Below are 19,198 nucleotides of genomic sequence, written 5' to 3' on the forward strand. Positions count from 1 at the left end.
TAATTTAAAGAAATATCAAGATAAATTATATTTTCTTTAGGATTTCTAGGTTCCTAAATCATCCTGTTTACACTTTCTTCCTCCTTGGTCTTAAGCTGTACTAGGGGCTGCCAGGTAGTTAGTATTTTGACAACCAAGTTGTTCTTCTATTGCTTAAAATACCTTGAATTACAAATTTGCCCCAAAGTAAAATATCTCTGGTTTTAAGAGTGTGAAATATTGACTATGTTCCCGAGGAAATTACATTATTCGCTATTGTATAAATTACCAGAAGCATTGATATATTAAATACTGTCTTATAAGTTTTCAGAGTGTAAAAGCTATTCCATAGCAAAAATCACAAAATTAGGTCCTGAAGTAACAGCAGCAAAGTACTGAATTAGAAACCAGTAAAACTTTCAATACATATACAATCACTTAGCTAGAGTACCTCAAGGATAGGGCTCCAGGTGAGAACTGATGAACTCATGAATACCATCCCATTCCTTGAAACTGTTGCTGGAGAAGCATTATCAATATTATGAGGTTCAAAGACTATTTTGCAATTTGGTGCCATAGGTATTCGATCTCCATTTGCTAGTGTTAGAGTTCTGTTATCATCCAAGACAGAATTAAGATTCTCAATCCAAATAGCATCAACTGGACCATCCAGAACTATCCAGATGTGGTCACCTATAATCCAAAATAACATATAAAGATGCCTAAGGACCAGTTTCTTCTCTTCGCAAACAAATTTTGAACTAATTCTGAATTCACACACACAGAGCTAGAATCTCAGCTTTTAATACAATTACCATTTCCATCACTCAATTTCAGTGAAGTACTTCATTTTGTCACCTATTGATAATAATTATCCATTGCTTAGTATATAAAGTGTGATCAACATAAGTCATCAGTTTGTAATAGTCTGAAAAAGCTTTAGGGATCTAATCTTCAACATAGTAATAAATCAGGTTTATTTCAACTTACATAAAACAAGATGAAGAAGATAGAAACTATAGATCTATTTAAAACCACCATTCGTTTCCAAAGAGTTTATGCAAATGTAGTGAGATTAAATGAAAGGAACACTTGAAAAATCACTCTTTCAAATAGCATGCTCACTTTCACAAGTAAAAGAGGTCCATTAGGGGAAGATTCTTCTTGTCCATTCTCCTGCTTGTAAACTTGATCCAGCTCCCTTTGAAGTTCTTTCTAGCTCTTTCCATTTAGTAACAGAAATTTATTTTAAAGCCTGCCTCTGTTTCCTAGGAGAGTCTGGGTCTGTCCCTTGGGTACTGAGCAATAAGCTCTGGCTGCAAAGAGATCTCCCCTTAGCTTCTGGCTCCCATCCCTTTGGGAGTAGCCAGCCCTGCTGTGTGCATTGCTAGATAGCCCTTTAGTCAGAGATGGTCCCACTCTCATCTCCCTTCAGAGTCCTTACTATTTACACCTAGGTGGCCTGGTGCATTGCTAGTTATGAGCCAAGAACGTTTCAGATGAGCAACTTTCTCACCTCTAGGGCAAAGAGTTCTATATTTAGAGTTTTTTCATAGCTACAATGCAGGTATCTCAGGCATGAGATGATCTAGAGTTCACTTCACAAAGTGACATTAGAGAAGTGTTGCAAACAGTGAATCTGAGGAAGTCATGTTACTGTGCTAGTTTGTATTTCATGTGGAGGAGAAAAACACAAAAAACAACAGTTAATGCTATGCTATATTCACAAGGGTGCTACATTTCTAGATTTGAAACAAAATCAACCAACGTAAATTCAAAAGTATTTTCTTTTTTAAAAGCATCTGTAACCTTAAACACTAAGAATTTTTGTATGAAAATTGATAGTGTCAAAAAATTGCTGCACTGCCAAAAAAAAAGTCCTTTTTTTCTTTTTTTTTTTTGGCTCCCTTTAGTCCTTAAGGCTTAATGATAATGTCACATACTAATAGGCAGAGAAAACAAGGAAGAACCTATCTAGCATCGAACTGTCATGGCCTCTCGTTTAGTTAATATAGCAGTCTAAGAATATATGCCAGCATTATTTTAGGCAGAAATTGGTTGCCTAAATAGAATTTAGTGCCATTTGAGATGGACTATAAGTATGTGCAGGACTAACATGTATGACACAAGCATGATTCACACCCTTGTAGTAGAGCAGCTGGAGACCAGGTAGAAATCCTGACAGCACCAAAATTTTTTATAGTGTAGTAGTGTTGGGGGAGCTGACTCTTACCTTCCATTTTTCCTCCATAGAAGGGCCAATCATTTGAAAGAGAACGATCAGCAAATTCAGTGAAGTAGTAGTTGCTGCACTACACAGTTTGAACACAAAGCATTTAGCACAGAGACTATACAATAGACAGAATTCTTGCAGCAATATGCCAAAGTTTCCTTGTAAGTAAAAAAAATAATAAAATAAAGTCTGCTAATGTTGTTTGCAGTGATGTTCTGCAGCTTGTTTTTGTTTTGGAGGGAATTTTTTTTCACTATACCTTTTTTGGCTCTTAGCGTTTTTCTCCAGAGTGCTGAAAATATTCCATCTGTCCAATCATTTGTTGCCACATCAAGACAACCAAACATTTGTGGAGCTGTTATAGCTTTAGGATTCATTCTCATTTCACGATGTGGCTGTCCACAATCTACGAAGGCAGATCATCAGTTAGTTTTGGTATTTCTTTTCAACAGTCAGAGAACTGACAAATTTGAAATTGTTACACCCAAGTTAATGTTTTAATATGCTCTCACCATTATAAAAAGTTGGGTATTTACATGGAAAACATACCTCTTGCTATACATCAGTATTTGTTAATTTGAACCAACAAAATCTAAAATAGAAGAAAGTCCTGAAACTTTTGAATGTACAATTCACATTTCACAGATTAATTGGGAACAGAAGAGTAGAAAGATGAAATTTATTCAAGGTTTAGTTTAGTATTTTGAAGGTTTATCAAACAACAGAGCTTTAAAGCCTTGGATGCACTTTTTTTTTTAAATCCAATGACGAAACACCAGACAGATGCTTCACATGATTGTGGGTTTTTTTTTTCCCCTGTTGTGCACTTGCATACATCTTGGAATAGGCAGAGTATATGATATTGGTATATCCCTGCAAAGCCTCTTAGGCAGCTAAATTCTATCTAGCCATATAATGATCATATAACCTTTAAGTCTTCCTCACTAACAACAGCTTAAAAACTCCTATGCCAGACATCTTTAGAAAACCCAATATTAAAACTTAATCAGGAGGCAGTAATATGGTGTTGAAAGAAGGAGCTAAAAAAATGGCTTATCTTAAAATCTTACTCATAATCAAAGTTTATTAACATGTAACTTAGAAGCCTGGCAAACCATGTAGTTTCACTTTTCATGAGGTTTTGCAGAAGATCAGCTTGGAATTGGTATTGCAGCAGCTTTATCTTAGTAGTAGTACACATCTCAGTGCTATAGAAATATAGGAAAATAGTATAACACAACTATCTGTTCTTTCTACTTTTTTTCCTAAATGGAACAGCCATTTACACTGCAACGTAGAGCTTACAGTGTTTCTTAAGCACAGTAAGGTACTGTAGGGATGAGAGCCTGGTTGAACTGTTTATTACAGAAACTATTTATTTCTGGAAAATTGTATAAGCAGCCTACTGAAGCCTGTGACAAGTTTACCTCAAAAGGTATGTTTTTTCTCCAACAGCTATGAGCTTTTAGCTTAATAAGATCAAACAGAAGTTCTTCCACTAACATTTTCATCTAGAAGTACCAGGGACAAAACCACACACTCCTCAAGGCTCCAGCCACGGCACAAAATGAATACCCTTGAAGTCTTTGTCACTGCCTAAACGAGGCGCTATCTCCTAGCAGCAACAAATTATAGAAGCAGCTATTTTATACTGCAAGACCCTGTCTTGTGAATTTTGTTCAAGAAGGACTAAACACTTATGATTAGAGGAAGGTTTAATCGTTACCTCAATGAAATGTGGGAGATGCTTTAATCACTTGTCTGAGCTGTCTACCCAGACAGTACCCCTTTCTCAGCCTTTCTAGAATAAGGACTTCTGATATAAGTATCAAAATATAGCAATAAGACAGGTATTATTTGACTTTGTCAATCATTTTTAAGCTTTTAATATACTACCATACTAATTAGTATCACAACACATAAACTGATTCTTCTAGTAATATATTATCATAGTGAAGTAACTGAGGCTTTCTCTGAAGAAACAATGTGGTTTGAAGTTTATAATATAACAGTTTAACAACAGTTTACAATAAAAATACTCACATACCTGTCATGGCTTTCATTAAAGTGTGAATGCAAACAGTTTTTCCTGCACCACTAGGTCCTAGTGTCATCAATCCATGCCTTACTCTCTGGGTTTCAAAAAGTTGGATAACTTTCAGTTTCCAAGGAGGATGACAAACAAGTCCAGCTTCCTCCACCTATAGACCCGTGATGGAAAACCAAATTACTGTTATTTTAGTGTACAAGATATTTTGATGTTTTTTTTTAAAAAAACCCACAACTATCATCAGGAGACTATTTGTCACGGTTTTCTGTATATAAAACACTGGAAAGAGAAGGAATATTTGATATTTAAATATGTTTTCAGAAGAAAAAAGATAACCATAAGATCTTATGGTTAAAAAATAATTTTAAGGAAAAGCCAATAATTTTAGAAACACTCTTGCTAGCAATGTCTTTCACAGCCTCACAGCATTTTCACTTGCCTCTCAGAACAGTTGCCTTTTTATTACGATGACTTGTGTTTCTAAATGCTTGCAATAGCACAAAAGTTTTCCTGTAAAACATTTTGTTAAATATTTCTCTGTACACAGTCTTTTGAGTAACTTCCTAATAACATCCTTCTAAAACAAGACAAGACATGATGTTTTAGTATCAAATATCATATGCATGTTTACTACTTTTTACTAGTTTCAAGCTTAAAGAAATTATCTCACTGTAATGGTATTGCTGTTGTTTGTGAAAGTGACTCAGCTGGAAGTGAACAAGAAAGTTTTTAGCCAGTAGAGAAAAGCTAGAACTATTTCTTAAGGATTCATAGCACACTGTATGTTTTCGACAGTAAAAAAAAAAATAAAAATCTAAAAACTCAAGACCATGTTATAAAAGTGAAGCCCTCAAAATAATAATTTTATCTTCATTCAAGTATCATTTCTGTTTTCAAATTATGTTCCACAAAAAATGTCAGAAAGTATTGTCAGTAAAAAGAGGACTAACTTTTTACTGATAAGATAAAACTCGGCTTTCACAATTACTGTCACACAGTCAGTTAGAACCATGGAACTGTCACAACTACTTGCTATTTTACTTGCATATTGAAGTTCATGTCAGTTCAATTTATTTGTCTTGCTCTGCTAGGAAGCCAAGAACAGAAGGCAGCACAAGATGAATCCATCAACAGCAAACATGAAGTATATGTTGCCAACAACTCCTCATTGCCATGAACACCACTGTTGAAGTAATGGAGTTTGCAAAGCGCAACAAAGACATCAGATGCACCATGTTCATGGATACACGGTAAAATTCTGTTATCATTTAGATCTTAACAGCTCTCGTAGTTGACACAAAACCAGCCAATCTGTCTTTCTTTCCAGTATAGAATATAGCTTTCTGACTTGTTTCCAGAGACCACATACATACAGTAATATATCCAGAATCCAGTAATGCACATATCTGTGTGCACAGAACATATCTGAACTGATTTCTTTCTTCACATAAAACAAGATGGTCGTGTTAGCTATTTCTTCACTTTAATCCAATGTCATCAGTGGAGACTTGTCTTAATTTCTAACACTCATGGATTCTATAATAATCTTGTAGACTAGGCATTTCCCTTTTTGAAAAAGAAGCATGTTCACAAGCAGGCTTGACATGTCCTCAAAAGATCTTCTGTTAACAGTTGTACATATGTACTGGATCTTGTTGGAATGGAGTTAATTTTCTTCACAGTAGTCCATATGGTGTCATGTGATTTGTGATCACAAGTGTTGATAACACAAAAGTCTTGACTTTTGCTGCACTGTGCTCACACAGCATCAAGGCCTTCTCTCTTTCTCACACCACCCTGTCAGCAAGTAGGCCAGGGGTGGGTAAGAGATTGGGAAGGAATACAGGTGGGACAGCTGGCTGACTGACCAAAGGAATACTCCATACCATAGAATCATAGAATAGCTTGGGTCGGAAGGGAGCTTTAAAGGTCATCTAGGCTTAAAGGTCATCAGCCCCCCTGTGGTGACAACATCGTTCTCAGCAATAAAATTGGGGAGATGTTTCTCCAAAGTAGCCATTGTTCAGAGACTGATGGGCACCAGTCTGCCAGTGGTGAGCAACTGCTTTTGCATCACTTGTTTCTTTTTCTTTTTTTTTCTTCATTTATTAAACTGTCTTGATCTAGACCCATGAGCTTTTTCCCCTCTCTTTTCCCCTTCTGAATCTCTCCCACAGCACACTGGGGGAAAGTGAGTAAGTGACTGGGGGCTGGCTTAGCTGCCAGCTGGGGTCAACCCACCACAACACGTAAACATAGAAAAAAAAAAATACTTTAATTCAAGTAACAATTTCTTCATTATGATATTTTTCCAAGAACTCCTGCCTCCCTTCCCTAACACAAATAGTCCTCTTAAACTTGATTCTGTCCTAACCTGGCAGAGCTCAGAGAGTTGTGAACAATGGAGCAGAGTGTAGAAGGAGGCCTGTAGCTAGCAGGGTTCCCCAGGGGTCAGTCCTGGATCCAGTCCTGTTCAACTTATTCAGCAATGACCTGGGTGAAGGGACAGAGCGTACCCTCCGCAAGTCTGATGATGTGTGTCTGATGACACACCAGAAGGCTGCTCTGTCATTCAGCCAGACCTGGGCAGGCTGGAGAGTTTGGCAGAGAGGAAACTAATGAAGCTCCACAAAGGCAAGTGTAGGGTCCTGCACCTAAGGAGGAACAACCCCATGTACCAGTACAGGCTGGGGCTGACCTGCTGGAAGGCAGCTCTGGGGTGAAGGACCAGGGAGTGCTGGTGGACAGCAATTTGCCCATGAGCCAGCAGTGTGCCCTGGTGGCTAAGAAGGCCAATGGGATCCTGGGGTGCATCAGAAGGAGCGTGACCAGCAGGTCAAGGGAGGTGATCCTGCCCCTCTGCTCTGCCCTGGTGAGGCCACATCTGGAGTGCTGTGTCCAGTTCTGGGCTTCTGAGTTCAAGAGAGACAGGGAACTGCTGGAGAGGGTCTTTGTAGCGGAGGTCTACAAAGGTGATTAGGGGACTGGAACATCTCCCTTACAAGGAATGGCTGAGAGAGCTGGGCCTGTTTAGCCTGGAGAAGAGAAGATGGAGAGGGGATCTTATCGATGCCTACAAATATCTTAAGAGTGAGTGTCAAAAGGATGGTCCCAGACTCTTTTCAGTAGTACCCAGTGACAGGACAAGCAGCAAAGGACACAAACTGACTTCTGAATGTGAAGAACTTCTTTAACTTGAGGGTGACACAGCACTCCTTCTGTGGAGACTCAAAACCTGCCTGGATGCAACTCTGTGCAACTTGCTCTAGGACAACCTGCTTTACCAGGGGGGTTGTACTAGATGGTCTCCAGAGGTCACTTCCAACCCTGACCATTCTGTGATTCTGTGAATCTAAGCTAGCTGTTTTCATTGTACTGAATCACTATAGCTTTGAAAACACAGCAGAGAGATCCATTCAATAAAACCTCAATTTACTTCCAAGACAAACAGGATGGCCTACCCTTTCTAGTTTCTCCAGATTTTAAGTTCTAGCGATATGAGAAAAACATGCCTAAATAAGCTAGCAAAATTTCCAAACACTGTCCTAGCACCAAAAAGGCACAATGGGATCCCTAAGTTCTGAAATTTTGATAAATTTTGTTTTGCATAAGATCATTACAGTGCCTAAAGCTCTTCAAGTTTCAAAGCCTGCTTCGGTATAGGCTGACATTACACCCTACTTAGAAGCAAATGATAATGGTTGTTAAAATGGTTGACGCTTTCTGTGACTGGCTTCACAGATCACCAACAGTAGAGCTATGAAGACCACGTTATGAAGACCTCTTTTTAACTTACTAGGAAATGAAAAATTAAAGCATGAGATTCAAGTTCTTCATAGTTTCTCCTAAGAAAAGCTTAATTTGTGAACCCTTTTTTAAAGCCAACTGCATAAATTACAGAAAGTATAACAGTTATATATACATTAGCTGCTGATTCAACTCTTCCTTGTTAGGAAAACCAGAAGCAGATCTCCAATGAAAAGTCATGTACTAAGATCCTTGAGAACTGCACTTCTGGTTTTCAGTTTTCTCATTTTGGGTTTTTTTGATGATTTGTGAGTTTTTTATATCTCTGTTTAACTATCAGATAATAATCTGAGGAATTACTGAAATTCTGGAGAAAAGTTTAATAAAGGTGATGATTTAAGTGTACATACTTCATTAGCCTTCTATATCCCACTGATATTCTTAGGTTGGCCCTATTGAAATGTTCCAAAAGATCTAATGGGAGATGAAACAGAGGAAATGTCATTCTAGGTAAATCTTTTCTCAAGCTCAGGCTCCACTCATTAGACTTTATATGAATATTAAATCCTGGGTCATATAAGGCTAGTGTATATACACACATTTTTCAAATTGCTCACCACATACTATTTACAAGAAAACCATGGGACACCACAATCACAATTAACTGGCATCCTTAAATAATAAGGTTAATAGTAATACGTCAATGGTAAAGATTTATGGAAAAGCTTACTCTTCCTCTAAATAGTAAAACCTGTTATTGCCAGCTGGGTAGATTCAACACCAATAATTTTCTTAGATGTCACATCATAACAGTTATGCCACAGCAGCACAGATCAAGAGAAACATCACCTGTTTGTCAATGGCAGCTTCCAGTTCAGGACAGCCTACTTTATCAAGATGGATATCTGGAAATAGATCTTCAATTAGACTCAGGAATAAAGGTTCATCTTCATCAATCTAGTGAAAATCAGGAGGAAAAAAACACAAATTAAAACCTATTTTATTTATTCTAGCATCTTAAGAAAAAATCCCTAACTCTTGCAGTGCTAAAGAAATATTTGAAAACATCGGAAATCATCTATGGTAACCCTCTAGGTGCTAAACACTTTAGCAGGACACAACAGAAGGAGATCATGTGGTGCTTCAAATTATCAAAAACTATTGAAAATAAACTACTAACATATGGATTGAATTTATTAAAGTAAATTTTAGCAATAACATTTACACAAATAGTAAATTAGTCTAAAGTGCAGAAAAAAGATAATGAAGGAGATGAAATATCACAGTAACAACAGGGTTTTTTAGCTATTTAAGACAGATGAGTTGGTACTCATTACTATGAATAACAGATTATTTCAAAAGAGTGACTAAATACTTTAGGTCAAAGAGGTTACTATATAGACTTCTATTTGGTCACCTATTTCTATACGTAGCAGGGCAAATATGTAAAAAAAAATCTGAAAAATTCAAGGTGTGTTTCAACCCAGGCAGGCAGCCGAGCACCACACAACTCCTCACACACTCCTTCACCAGCCCCTACCATACAAGGTACTATGAACAAAATTAACTCTATCCCAGCTAAAACCAGTACCCAAGACCATCCGGAGAATGGAACATTCCCAAGGTAGCTTCAGTATAAAGGCCACACCCAGTCTTCTAGTGATCACCTTAACAGATTTAAATTGTATTTCCAAAAAACCCCACAGAGCTCCTAAATGCAGTTTAATTAATTTACCAGGCCCTCAGAACTCACTAGTTTAGACAGGTTCATGTCTCTCAGTACGCGCATGACAATGGTAGATTCGGTATCTGTCGGATTTGCTCTTTTTGCTGCTCCTAACGTACGTAGCACTGACAATATATTTCGCAAGCCAAAATCATAATGCACCTAGAAGATATGCAAAGTTTGGGGAAATTTTTCCCAAAGTTAACAGGGGTGAAGCAATTCTTATTTATCATCTAAGGTATGAATATGTATGAGAAGTGGTACATGTGGCACAAATGCTTCCTAACATTCAGCAACGAGTCTTTGGCTGCATGACTATGAGCAACTTCCTTCCCCACCTCTGCTACCATCTACTAAACTGTAAGGCGTGACAGAAAAAAGAAATGTAATCACAAGTCTTTGAACTGTGATAAGGTTCCCAAGCACTATTAAGAAATAAGCTGGCAGTATTATTTTGTATTCTCTGTGGACCTTGGAAACTGAGTTTATTTGAGAAACATCTAAAAAAGTACTAGCAGCAAGCCAAATGCCTCTCAATCTCCTCTGTAAGACCAACTAATATATAAGCCCTTTATTTGCCCCAGTTATCACCATTCATTAACCCTAAATGTTAATAATAAGCGATGTTCTGAATGACAGTCACATTCTTGTACAGATAACCTGTAGAAGGAGTTAATTCTCCAGGATAGCAGAGGGTTGCACTACTAAACTGCAAGTGTCATCTAGCTTACTTAGTGAACATGAACTTTTCCATTTTCTTCACACAGATACTAATAATTTGTGATGCCATATATAGTTTTTCCCTAAGATAATTTTTCCTCCTATGAAAATAATCACCTGCTTTGACAGTTGTTCTTCACAGAGCTTGTACAGTGTAAAGAATTTCCTTGCCAATACAACATTGGCAATGAAACCACAACTAGCTAATTTAACACGAATTATGATTTGACGATCAGGAACCATCATAGCCACTGAACGGAAGTTGATCTTCAAATTTTCAGGGAGTTCTTGCCGTCCAGCATATCCTGGATTCTGGAGAAAAGAATCAGTTTTGAAGTCGACTGCACCTTGCACAAACAGAATCAGCAAAGGAGCATCATTCGACCAAAATAGGTTTTTGGCTTTAAAACACATGTAAAAATGAATCAATATCCACATTTCCCAACCATGTTTGTACAGCATTTTAGCCTCTCTTGCATCTATAAGGTATGAAAAATGTTCCACCTAAACACTTCAAAACTGTATTTGTCCTGTTTTTACTGGCTACTTCTACCTATATCTCTACAGCCATTTTTCTCTACTTGTAGCAAAAAAGCATACTTTGGGAACCAGGATGTAGCATGCAGAAGTAATCTGACATTGAGATGATAATTTGTATTTACGGTGCTGGCTGCATTTGTTAATTGCATGTTTTTGATGTCCCTAAAACAAGACCCTGTAAACTGTCTTTGCAGTAATGCTCTATCTTCTCAAACTGTCAGCGACAACTAAGAGCCAATTGACATAAGAGTTAGCAAGCACATTTAACATACCAAGTCAGAAGCAATTACTGTACAATCACCACTGGCATATTAGAAATCTACCAAATACCTACCATAGTAAGAAAGATGCCAAATTCTGGATTCATTTCCACATTATCTCCATCGGTAAAAATAAAGGTTTTTTTACGTTCCTTCTTACATGTCAACACAATTGCAATTTGCTGTGCAGCTACTGATAGTACTGGTAAATCGATACGATTGAATTCATCAAAGCAACCCCAGGAGCCAGACTGAGCAAGACCTTCCAAGAGAAAAGCAACTAAGTATCTGACCATTCTGTTGTTAACTGTTAACCCCTTTTTTGTGCAGTTCATAAGACAAAATTCATGTTAGTCTATCTCAGAAATAAAAATAAGTTTATTGTTCAGGGTTGGGAAAGGGACGAGGAGAAGAGTTCAATTCTTTTTCAAGCAAGAATTCACAGTTTCAAGAGTCCTCAAGCTTATCTAGGATACTACATCCTTCAATTTCTGCTCCTTCTCTAAGTATCTTGAGTATTTTCCTGTTCCTCTCTACCCTCCAAAAAAAAATGCCCACAATAAGTCTACGAAAATATGATGGGTTGTCAATAGCTTATTGCACAGATTAAAATGAACAGTAACGTTGCTTTCACCTGGAAAGAAGTTACGGGTCATTCTGTGCCAGAACTGCATTCTTCCTCAGATGTTTTGGGGAAAACAAAACAAAAAAACCCCACCATCAACACAGTTACTTGCAACAATACAACAGTCAAGGACTGCCACTTGATTTCTAACTCAGTATCTGCCCTGACCGACAGGTATCAATTTCAGGTGCCTAAAAAAAATATGTCACCTTTATCTAACTTCACTGAGCTGTGCCAATTGTTTTTAACATATATAATGCTATTCATGCACTCCCTTCAATAATAAGAACTTTGACATTTGAAGGAAACAAAATACAGAAATCCAAATCCGACACATTCCACTAGTTCTGCAATAAATGTCAGTTTTTTCTTTTTGTACTGGCAGTCCTCCTTGATGATTTTAAGTGTCTTTATGTATCCCTTCATAAACTGTCTTATGTTTTCAGACATTTCTATTTCTTGGAGACAATGTTGCAATATTTTATTACTTGAATTTATTCAAAGACTGAAAACCACCTGCCAATTATGTGTTGATCTTGTTTTATAAAGATGTTCTCTTAGCTTCTGTAATTTTCACATAGTTCATAGAATTATATAACCACAGAAAATCCTGAGTTGTAAAACACTCAGGACGATCAAGTCCAACTCTTGACTCCACACAGGGCTACCTAAAAGTTAAACTATACATGTAAGAGTGTTGTCCAAACGCTACTTGAACACCAACAGGCTTGGGGCCCTGCCTACTTCCTTGGGGAGCTTGTTCCAGTGCTTGACCACTCTCTCAGTGAAGAACATTTTCCTAACATCAAATCGTAACTTCACCTGATGCAACTTTAAGCAATTCCCTCACATCCTGTCACCAGATATCAGAGAGAAGAGATCATCAGCTCCCTTCTCTGCTGCCCTTCATGAGGAAGCTGTAGACAGTAATGAGGGCACCCCTCAGTCTCCTTTTCTCTAAGCTGAACAAACAGAGTATATTCAGCTGTTCCTCATAAGTCATGCCCTCTAGTCCTTTCACCATCTTTGTTGCTCTCCTTTGGACACATTCTAATATTTTAATATACTTCTTACATTGTTGATGCCAAATCTGCACACAATATTTGAGGTGAAGCCACTCCAGTGCTGAGTATAGTGGGAAAATTACTTCTTTTGACCAGTTATACAGTGCTTAATGTACATCAGGATACAGGTAACCCTTTGGGCCAATATCTTACCTTTAATTCACATATTACCTTTGAAGATCCTCCCAAGTCCTCGAAAATCCATCTGGTCTGAACAGTTGAAGACCACTACGTATTTTCCAAGGCACCGTCCCATGTCTTTGATGGTTTCAGTTTTTCCAGTTCCTGCAGGTCCCACAGGTGCTCCACCCATGCTCATGCCTAAAGCTTGAGCCAAAGTAATGTAACATCTAAAAGGCAAAAGGTTGTCATCACTTAATTGGCTGCAGTGCACAGTCTTCTGTATAGTGCCAGAGAAACTTACTAAAATGTGTTACATGAGGGAAGTCTGATATAAGGAGACAGGGAAACTGCTGAGAAGACATGCCTCTAATAACAACCTAAATCAGTAAGAAGACTTCACTCGGCCTCTGATACAGGTAATATTAAGGTTAATCTCCTCATACATAAAGCGGAAGAACAGATAATCCTCAATAATCAACCTGAAAGATTACGAGAAGGAAAGAAAGCAGATTCAGAGATGCTGCCTAATCTACTTTGGCTAGCTTAGTTCTTGAATTACTTTAACTGAAGCAGTTCTGAACTACATTATTCTGTGGAGTAAAATAACAAAAGACAGCAAACCTTTCCTTTCTCATCCACCTTTAAAATTTGATCATAAAGTGCATTTCATTAATGAAACTTCTATATGTAATGCAGTAGAACACCAGCTAACAATTATATTGAAAGATAAGCTCTAGAATTTGCTGTATGGAATACTTAGGGAAAAAAAAAATCCAATGCCCTTATTTTGCCAATAAGAAAGCTTATACAGCATTCTTTTGTTATTCCAGTTAGATAAGTAGACCGCTCTGTTAATAGGACTCCAATTCTTTTAATATCCTTCTAGACCCAAGGTCTCCAATCTATTCCAGTTTAATAAAACTGTTTTTCCTGTCTAATCTTTCTTAGCTGTTTTCATTAGCTCATCTGTAAATACTTACTTTTGTCCTGTATCTCTCTCTGTATATTGTATCTGTTGGATATACCTCATCCTCAGGTATACTAGCATCACATACATGAGAATCAGAGTCCCATACATCACATATGTGAAGATCACACAAGTATGTGGCAGAAATTAAGCTGGAAATTATTCATATTGTAAGGCCCAGAAACAAAACTATTCACTCATTCCATGTAAAATTATTGACTTCACTAACACTATGAAGGATAAACTCTGCAGAGATCTATTTTGTATCCAATAAGAATGACTAAAGAATAAAGGAATAAAATCAGTCTTTTTCACCTGTCTGTAAGAGGCGTTATGACAAGCCTGTCAGTACAGCCCAAGAATTCATTCTGGTATGTGAAACCCACATCAGTGATCTTAATCATCATTTTATCAGAGTCTTCATTAAAGTAAAATCTACACTGTTTCAGCCACTCAAAGTCCGTAGGGCTCTTGATATGCATACGGCACTAAGAAAAGAGGGGGGAAAAAGGCTATAATATTAATGGTTAACACTTACTTTCGCATTTATATTCCCTCATCTAAGTAGTACTGCAAAGGCTTCACTGTAATCACAATGAAAGGCATAAAGAAGAGCTAGTAACACAAGAATAGTGGAGATCCTATCTTGATTTTTACCATAAAATTGCTAACATGCTATTCCTGTCCCTGATATCCACACTAAGGCAAAGGGGCTTTAGGCTTTAGACAAGTGTGTCAAAATTCTAAATACAAATGAACAATTCACAAGTCTCAAACAAGAGACATTAGGCTTAGTTAACATTAAACCTGTCATTTCTTTTACTTATCTCTACCATTTCATTTTTACATATGACTAGGAAGCACGTAACATGATACTTGATTTTAGAAAAACTCATGAGAATTGTATGGAACCACATGCAAATTGGAAAAAAAAGGTATATCAAGACAATGTCATAGTGCAGTTATTAGTAAAGAAATTCAACAGAGCTGGGAGTAATTCAAAGTTGACCAACTGAATATTAAAACAGGATTTTAAAAGATGCTCTGTAGGTTGTATCTAAAAATTATACGTTGCAAAAGATGATTATAACTAGAAACAACTAGTTTACAATTAAAAGACAGGTGTCTGCCTATCAGCAATAGGGTTAAACCTCAGTAATTCTTTTCTCATACAGCTTAATTTCAGAGTCAGGTCCAGAGCTTCCTATAGGTAAAGGGGTATGCTAGCTTTTAAACTTGAGTTAAGCAGTAAATTCTTTCACTTTCCTAATTTTAGTATCCTGTGACAGCATAAGATGACGTGAATAAATAAATCCCTAAGTAATAATTAGGTATGCTACTGAAACTAGAACAGAGGGGATTGCAGCTTCAACCAACTTCAAACTTTTTCCTGTATTATAACTCTACATTCATTCTATTTACTCCTTGAAATTCACAACATAGTCCAGAGAAAGGACAATTACTTGCAACACAATGCATGAGGAAAAAGAAGTCCCTAACTGACCATGCAACAGAGAGTCATTTAACTTAAGTGGGCCAACATAAAGCATTATAAAATTCTGCTACTGCTATTGCTTGGGGGCGTGGAACTGAATTACTTTAAAGGGAAACTAAGCTATGGATTGAAGGAACATCAGCACCTTTATACTACTTCAGGTCACATAATCATTACAGTCCTGAAATTAAATGTTTAGCTTAAGACACAGGAGTTCATAGGTATAGTAATATTTGCTTCTTGTCTTTTTACATTGTTTTGCATGGAAAGTAACTCATAACTCGTTGTATTTTTCAGTACTCACCAGACCATCAAAAATGTCCCTTTGATGCACATGAATAGTGATCAATGTCTCATATTTAACTCGCTCAAATGGACTAAGGTCTTTTGTTGTTGTATCTATCAACATATTTAGAAGATCCAGGAAAAACTGATTGGTCTTTCGCATAATTTTTTTATCACATCTGGCGTTAGTCAAAGCTTCTTCTGAGTCTCTTGTCCAAATCATTTGGATCCCCAACAACCCAACCTTAGGAAACATATATGCTTCATAATCCTTTCTCTTTCACATAAAATGTACATTCACAGACAAACTAAAAAAAATGTTTCTGTGACTATTTGTATAAGATTATTTTTTCATGCATCAATATAGATGTCATTCAACCTATGCATTTGTTTTTTGTCCCAACTCTGTTCATAAACACATAAAGTTAACACTTTAGTTTTGTAGATGCTGCCCACAGTGCACTGTTGATACAACTATTAAACATAATTTATAGCATATATATATGAATACTATATACAATTAATATACTTTATAAATATAATTAATGACTAATCCATGAATAACTAATGCTTCAATTTAAATTTTTTTTTATTAAGTCACAAAGCCTTCATTCCCTCTCTAACAACACTCCTGATCACAAGTGAAGAAGTTTCTGCTAAGAAAATAACTTTGCCTTGGCATTACCCTCAGCTCCAAATCTTTAGCAATTTATAGTGTTTTCCTGAATATGTAAACAAACACATAATTTTACTACTTTTCCTTCAGCAGTCAAGTATTAAGCTTGTAAAGAAATAGCGTTAACTCCATTGCATTAACTTATTTCATTCAGCATTATTTTTGAACAAGACCATCAGGTAAGTTTTCTTCTTTTGGTTTCAGATACATAAAGTGTAAAGTAAAAGACTGAGGTGATTAAGATAAATTTAAATGTCAGTTTGCATTTGTAACAGTGGCTGCAATTTTGATTGCAAAAACAATCAAAAAACATCAATGTGCTACATATCTGTGAATAATTCTTCACTGATCTAACAATGATATTACCTGAGCTGGGTAAGTAGAAAGAAACTCAGACAGCTGGAAACTAGTTTCCTGGATGTGCGCAGCTGCCTGGCGAATAACATGATGCAGTGACAGCTGGGATTCCTTCAACAGAGTATTGAGCCAAACCTCCACGTTACCTTCAGCCGTTACAGGTCTAGTCAGCTCTACAGTCTCACCTTCTCGTGAACTAATCGACAATATACGATCATATATCTAATAAAAGCAAAGCAAGAACATTTTACATTTAGAGTTTCATTGTGATCTCTAACATAACAGTGTGATTTTACTGCCATCACTCCATTAAACTTATTTAGGTAACTAATAAATTATACCAAACTGTTAAGTGAAATGTAAAAATGATTAAATCATTACTTCCGGTGTGCAAAAAGACTTTAAACAAAACATCATCATCTGAAAAAGGAGACAAACACTAATACATTGACATTTCCTGAATTTCAATGACAACAGCCACTTCCCAGACAAAACAAAGGAAACCTTCTCCCATTATTGGTGGTTTAATATCCTAACAAAATTTACAGCCTTACAGTCAAAAATAATGGAAACACAAAAGTTAAGGAACATGGTCAATCAAAGGAATTTCAAACACATGGGGATGTAGTGAATTTCTAAGAAAATGTATACATACACAAGAAAAAAGATATTTTTGGTTACTGTATTTTCTTGTGAAAGGTATAAAAATATTGTTTTTCAAATGGTATGTTGGAAGGCATATTAAGGATAACTCAGAAACAGGTAAGAAACTAGATACTTTTTCTCTTGCAATCAGAAAATGAATGAGAAAGTACAAATACAGGCAATCTAAAGATACAAATATGCTCATAAAGAATCAGAAGCTTATCTGAGAGGATGCTAGCCTATATTAAGCCACAGAAGACAGTTCAGTACCTGGATGTTTTTTCCTGAAACCTAAACACTGGTGCAATTTTTTGTTTGTTTTGCTATGCTACATAGAGTTTTCCTACTACATAAATGAGGATGAAACTAAATCTTAAACGAAGAAAGTCTATGCATCATCAAATAGTTTGAGCCTGGTAAAACAGTTGAATGCCCTATGCACCCAGATAGCTTTCTTATTTAAGAAGTATCACACATTGTGAATTTGTAAGAATGTAACATTTAGGTGCGAGCAGTACATACCTTTTCATGAAACCTGACAGTTTTAATATTGTCAAAGACATTCAGCAGATGTGCCTGTATATTGTGACAGTCTGACGCCTGGCCAAGAATTTCTAAAAGAGCAGGATCCGACACAAAGAAGAATCGTGGAAATAAGAAGCGCTTTTTCTCCAGGTACCTGCATTTTTTTAAAAAGTGGGGGGAGGGAGGGTGGGATGTAGTGATAAGTGAACAGGTTAATTTTTACATCCTTTCCTCTTTATAAGCGGCATTTCTCACAATGTATCATTGCAATTTTTAGCAGTGGCAATGCAACAACATATTACCTTCGTGTTAACCACATACTTTAAAGCTACTCTTCTAGCATCAGAAATAATTGCAAGGAAAGCTTTTATTATTTGCTATAATGTAAGCACTTGTAAAAAGGAAAGAAATCAAACCAAAATAAAATGCTTTTACATTAAGTCTGTTACTTGCTGTTTAGGTCTCATGCTGAATTTCTCCCAGATTCATGAAAGGTCTGAGTAGGACATACAGACCTAGACTGCCTTCTGGATTTAAACCAGGCTGAAACAAGCTTTGATTTCAACATAGACAGTGGGTGACTGCTTAGTCTCGTATCAAACACTTATCAGGGAGTTGCTAACAATTTCTTTGGAGGTGTTTTATCCTGGTAACTTGTTTGTTCAGTTCAACTGAATTCGTAGTAAAATAAGAGCATGATCTTTTTCCAAAGCCCATGGGATAGTACTCAACTAATTGGTCTGTCCCTAATAACATAATTCATAACCATGTACCAGGACTGTAGTCTTGTAGTAAACTTACCCTGTGAGTGACTTCTGACAGATTTCAAGCTGTTCTAGTAAATGTGGTAGTAACTGCCCCATGATTTCATCTCCAATGCAGCACTGAACAACGTTAGGTGTTTCATGAGCTCGGGTCATGATCCTCACCCAGGATTTATCAATGTTAGAGAAACGCTTTGCTTCCTGTTGAAACATGACAATGAATGTGGAAGGGAAGAGATGGAGGAAGGAAAACAGAAGAGGGAAAAGGCACCTGCTTGCAGAATTGGCAATCTGCAATGATCTTCTCACTAGTAATCCCGTGTCGAACTTCTAAAAGGGTTTTTCAGTTTAGAAAAACACAGATCTTTCTGCTTACACAGTACAGCTTATTTTACACTTGACTGTCAAGCCTACTAA

The 19,198-nt window shown here is 36.8% G+C and overlaps 1 protein-coding gene across 1 annotated transcript in view; it reads right to left on the reverse strand.

Annotated features, from left to right (window-relative positions):
• The window catches only part of DNAH5 (dynein axonemal heavy chain 5), a 122,114-nt gene that overhangs the window by 57,078 nt on the left and 45,838 nt on the right, over positions 1–19,198 (reverse strand). The window contains 13 exon segments of the mRNA XM_040588837.1: positions 431–672; positions 2,472–2,618; positions 4,260–4,413; positions 8,859–8,966; positions 9,763–9,897; positions 10,573–10,767; positions 11,330–11,517; positions 13,116–13,294; positions 14,350–14,522; positions 15,834–16,058; positions 16,857–17,069; positions 18,015–18,171; positions 18,819–18,982. Of these exon segments, the coding sequence (XP_040444771.1) occupies positions 431–672; positions 2,472–2,618; positions 4,260–4,413; positions 8,859–8,966; positions 9,763–9,897; positions 10,573–10,767; positions 11,330–11,517; positions 13,116–13,294; positions 14,350–14,522; positions 15,834–16,058; positions 16,857–17,069; positions 18,015–18,171; positions 18,819–18,982 (2,280 nt within the window).

The sequence above is a fragment of the Falco naumanni genome, chromosome 3 (genome assembly GCF_017639655.2).
Source record: "Falco naumanni isolate bFalNau1 chromosome 3, bFalNau1.pat, whole genome shotgun sequence".
NCBI lineage: Eukaryota > Metazoa > Chordata > Aves > Falconiformes > Falconidae > Falco > Falco naumanni.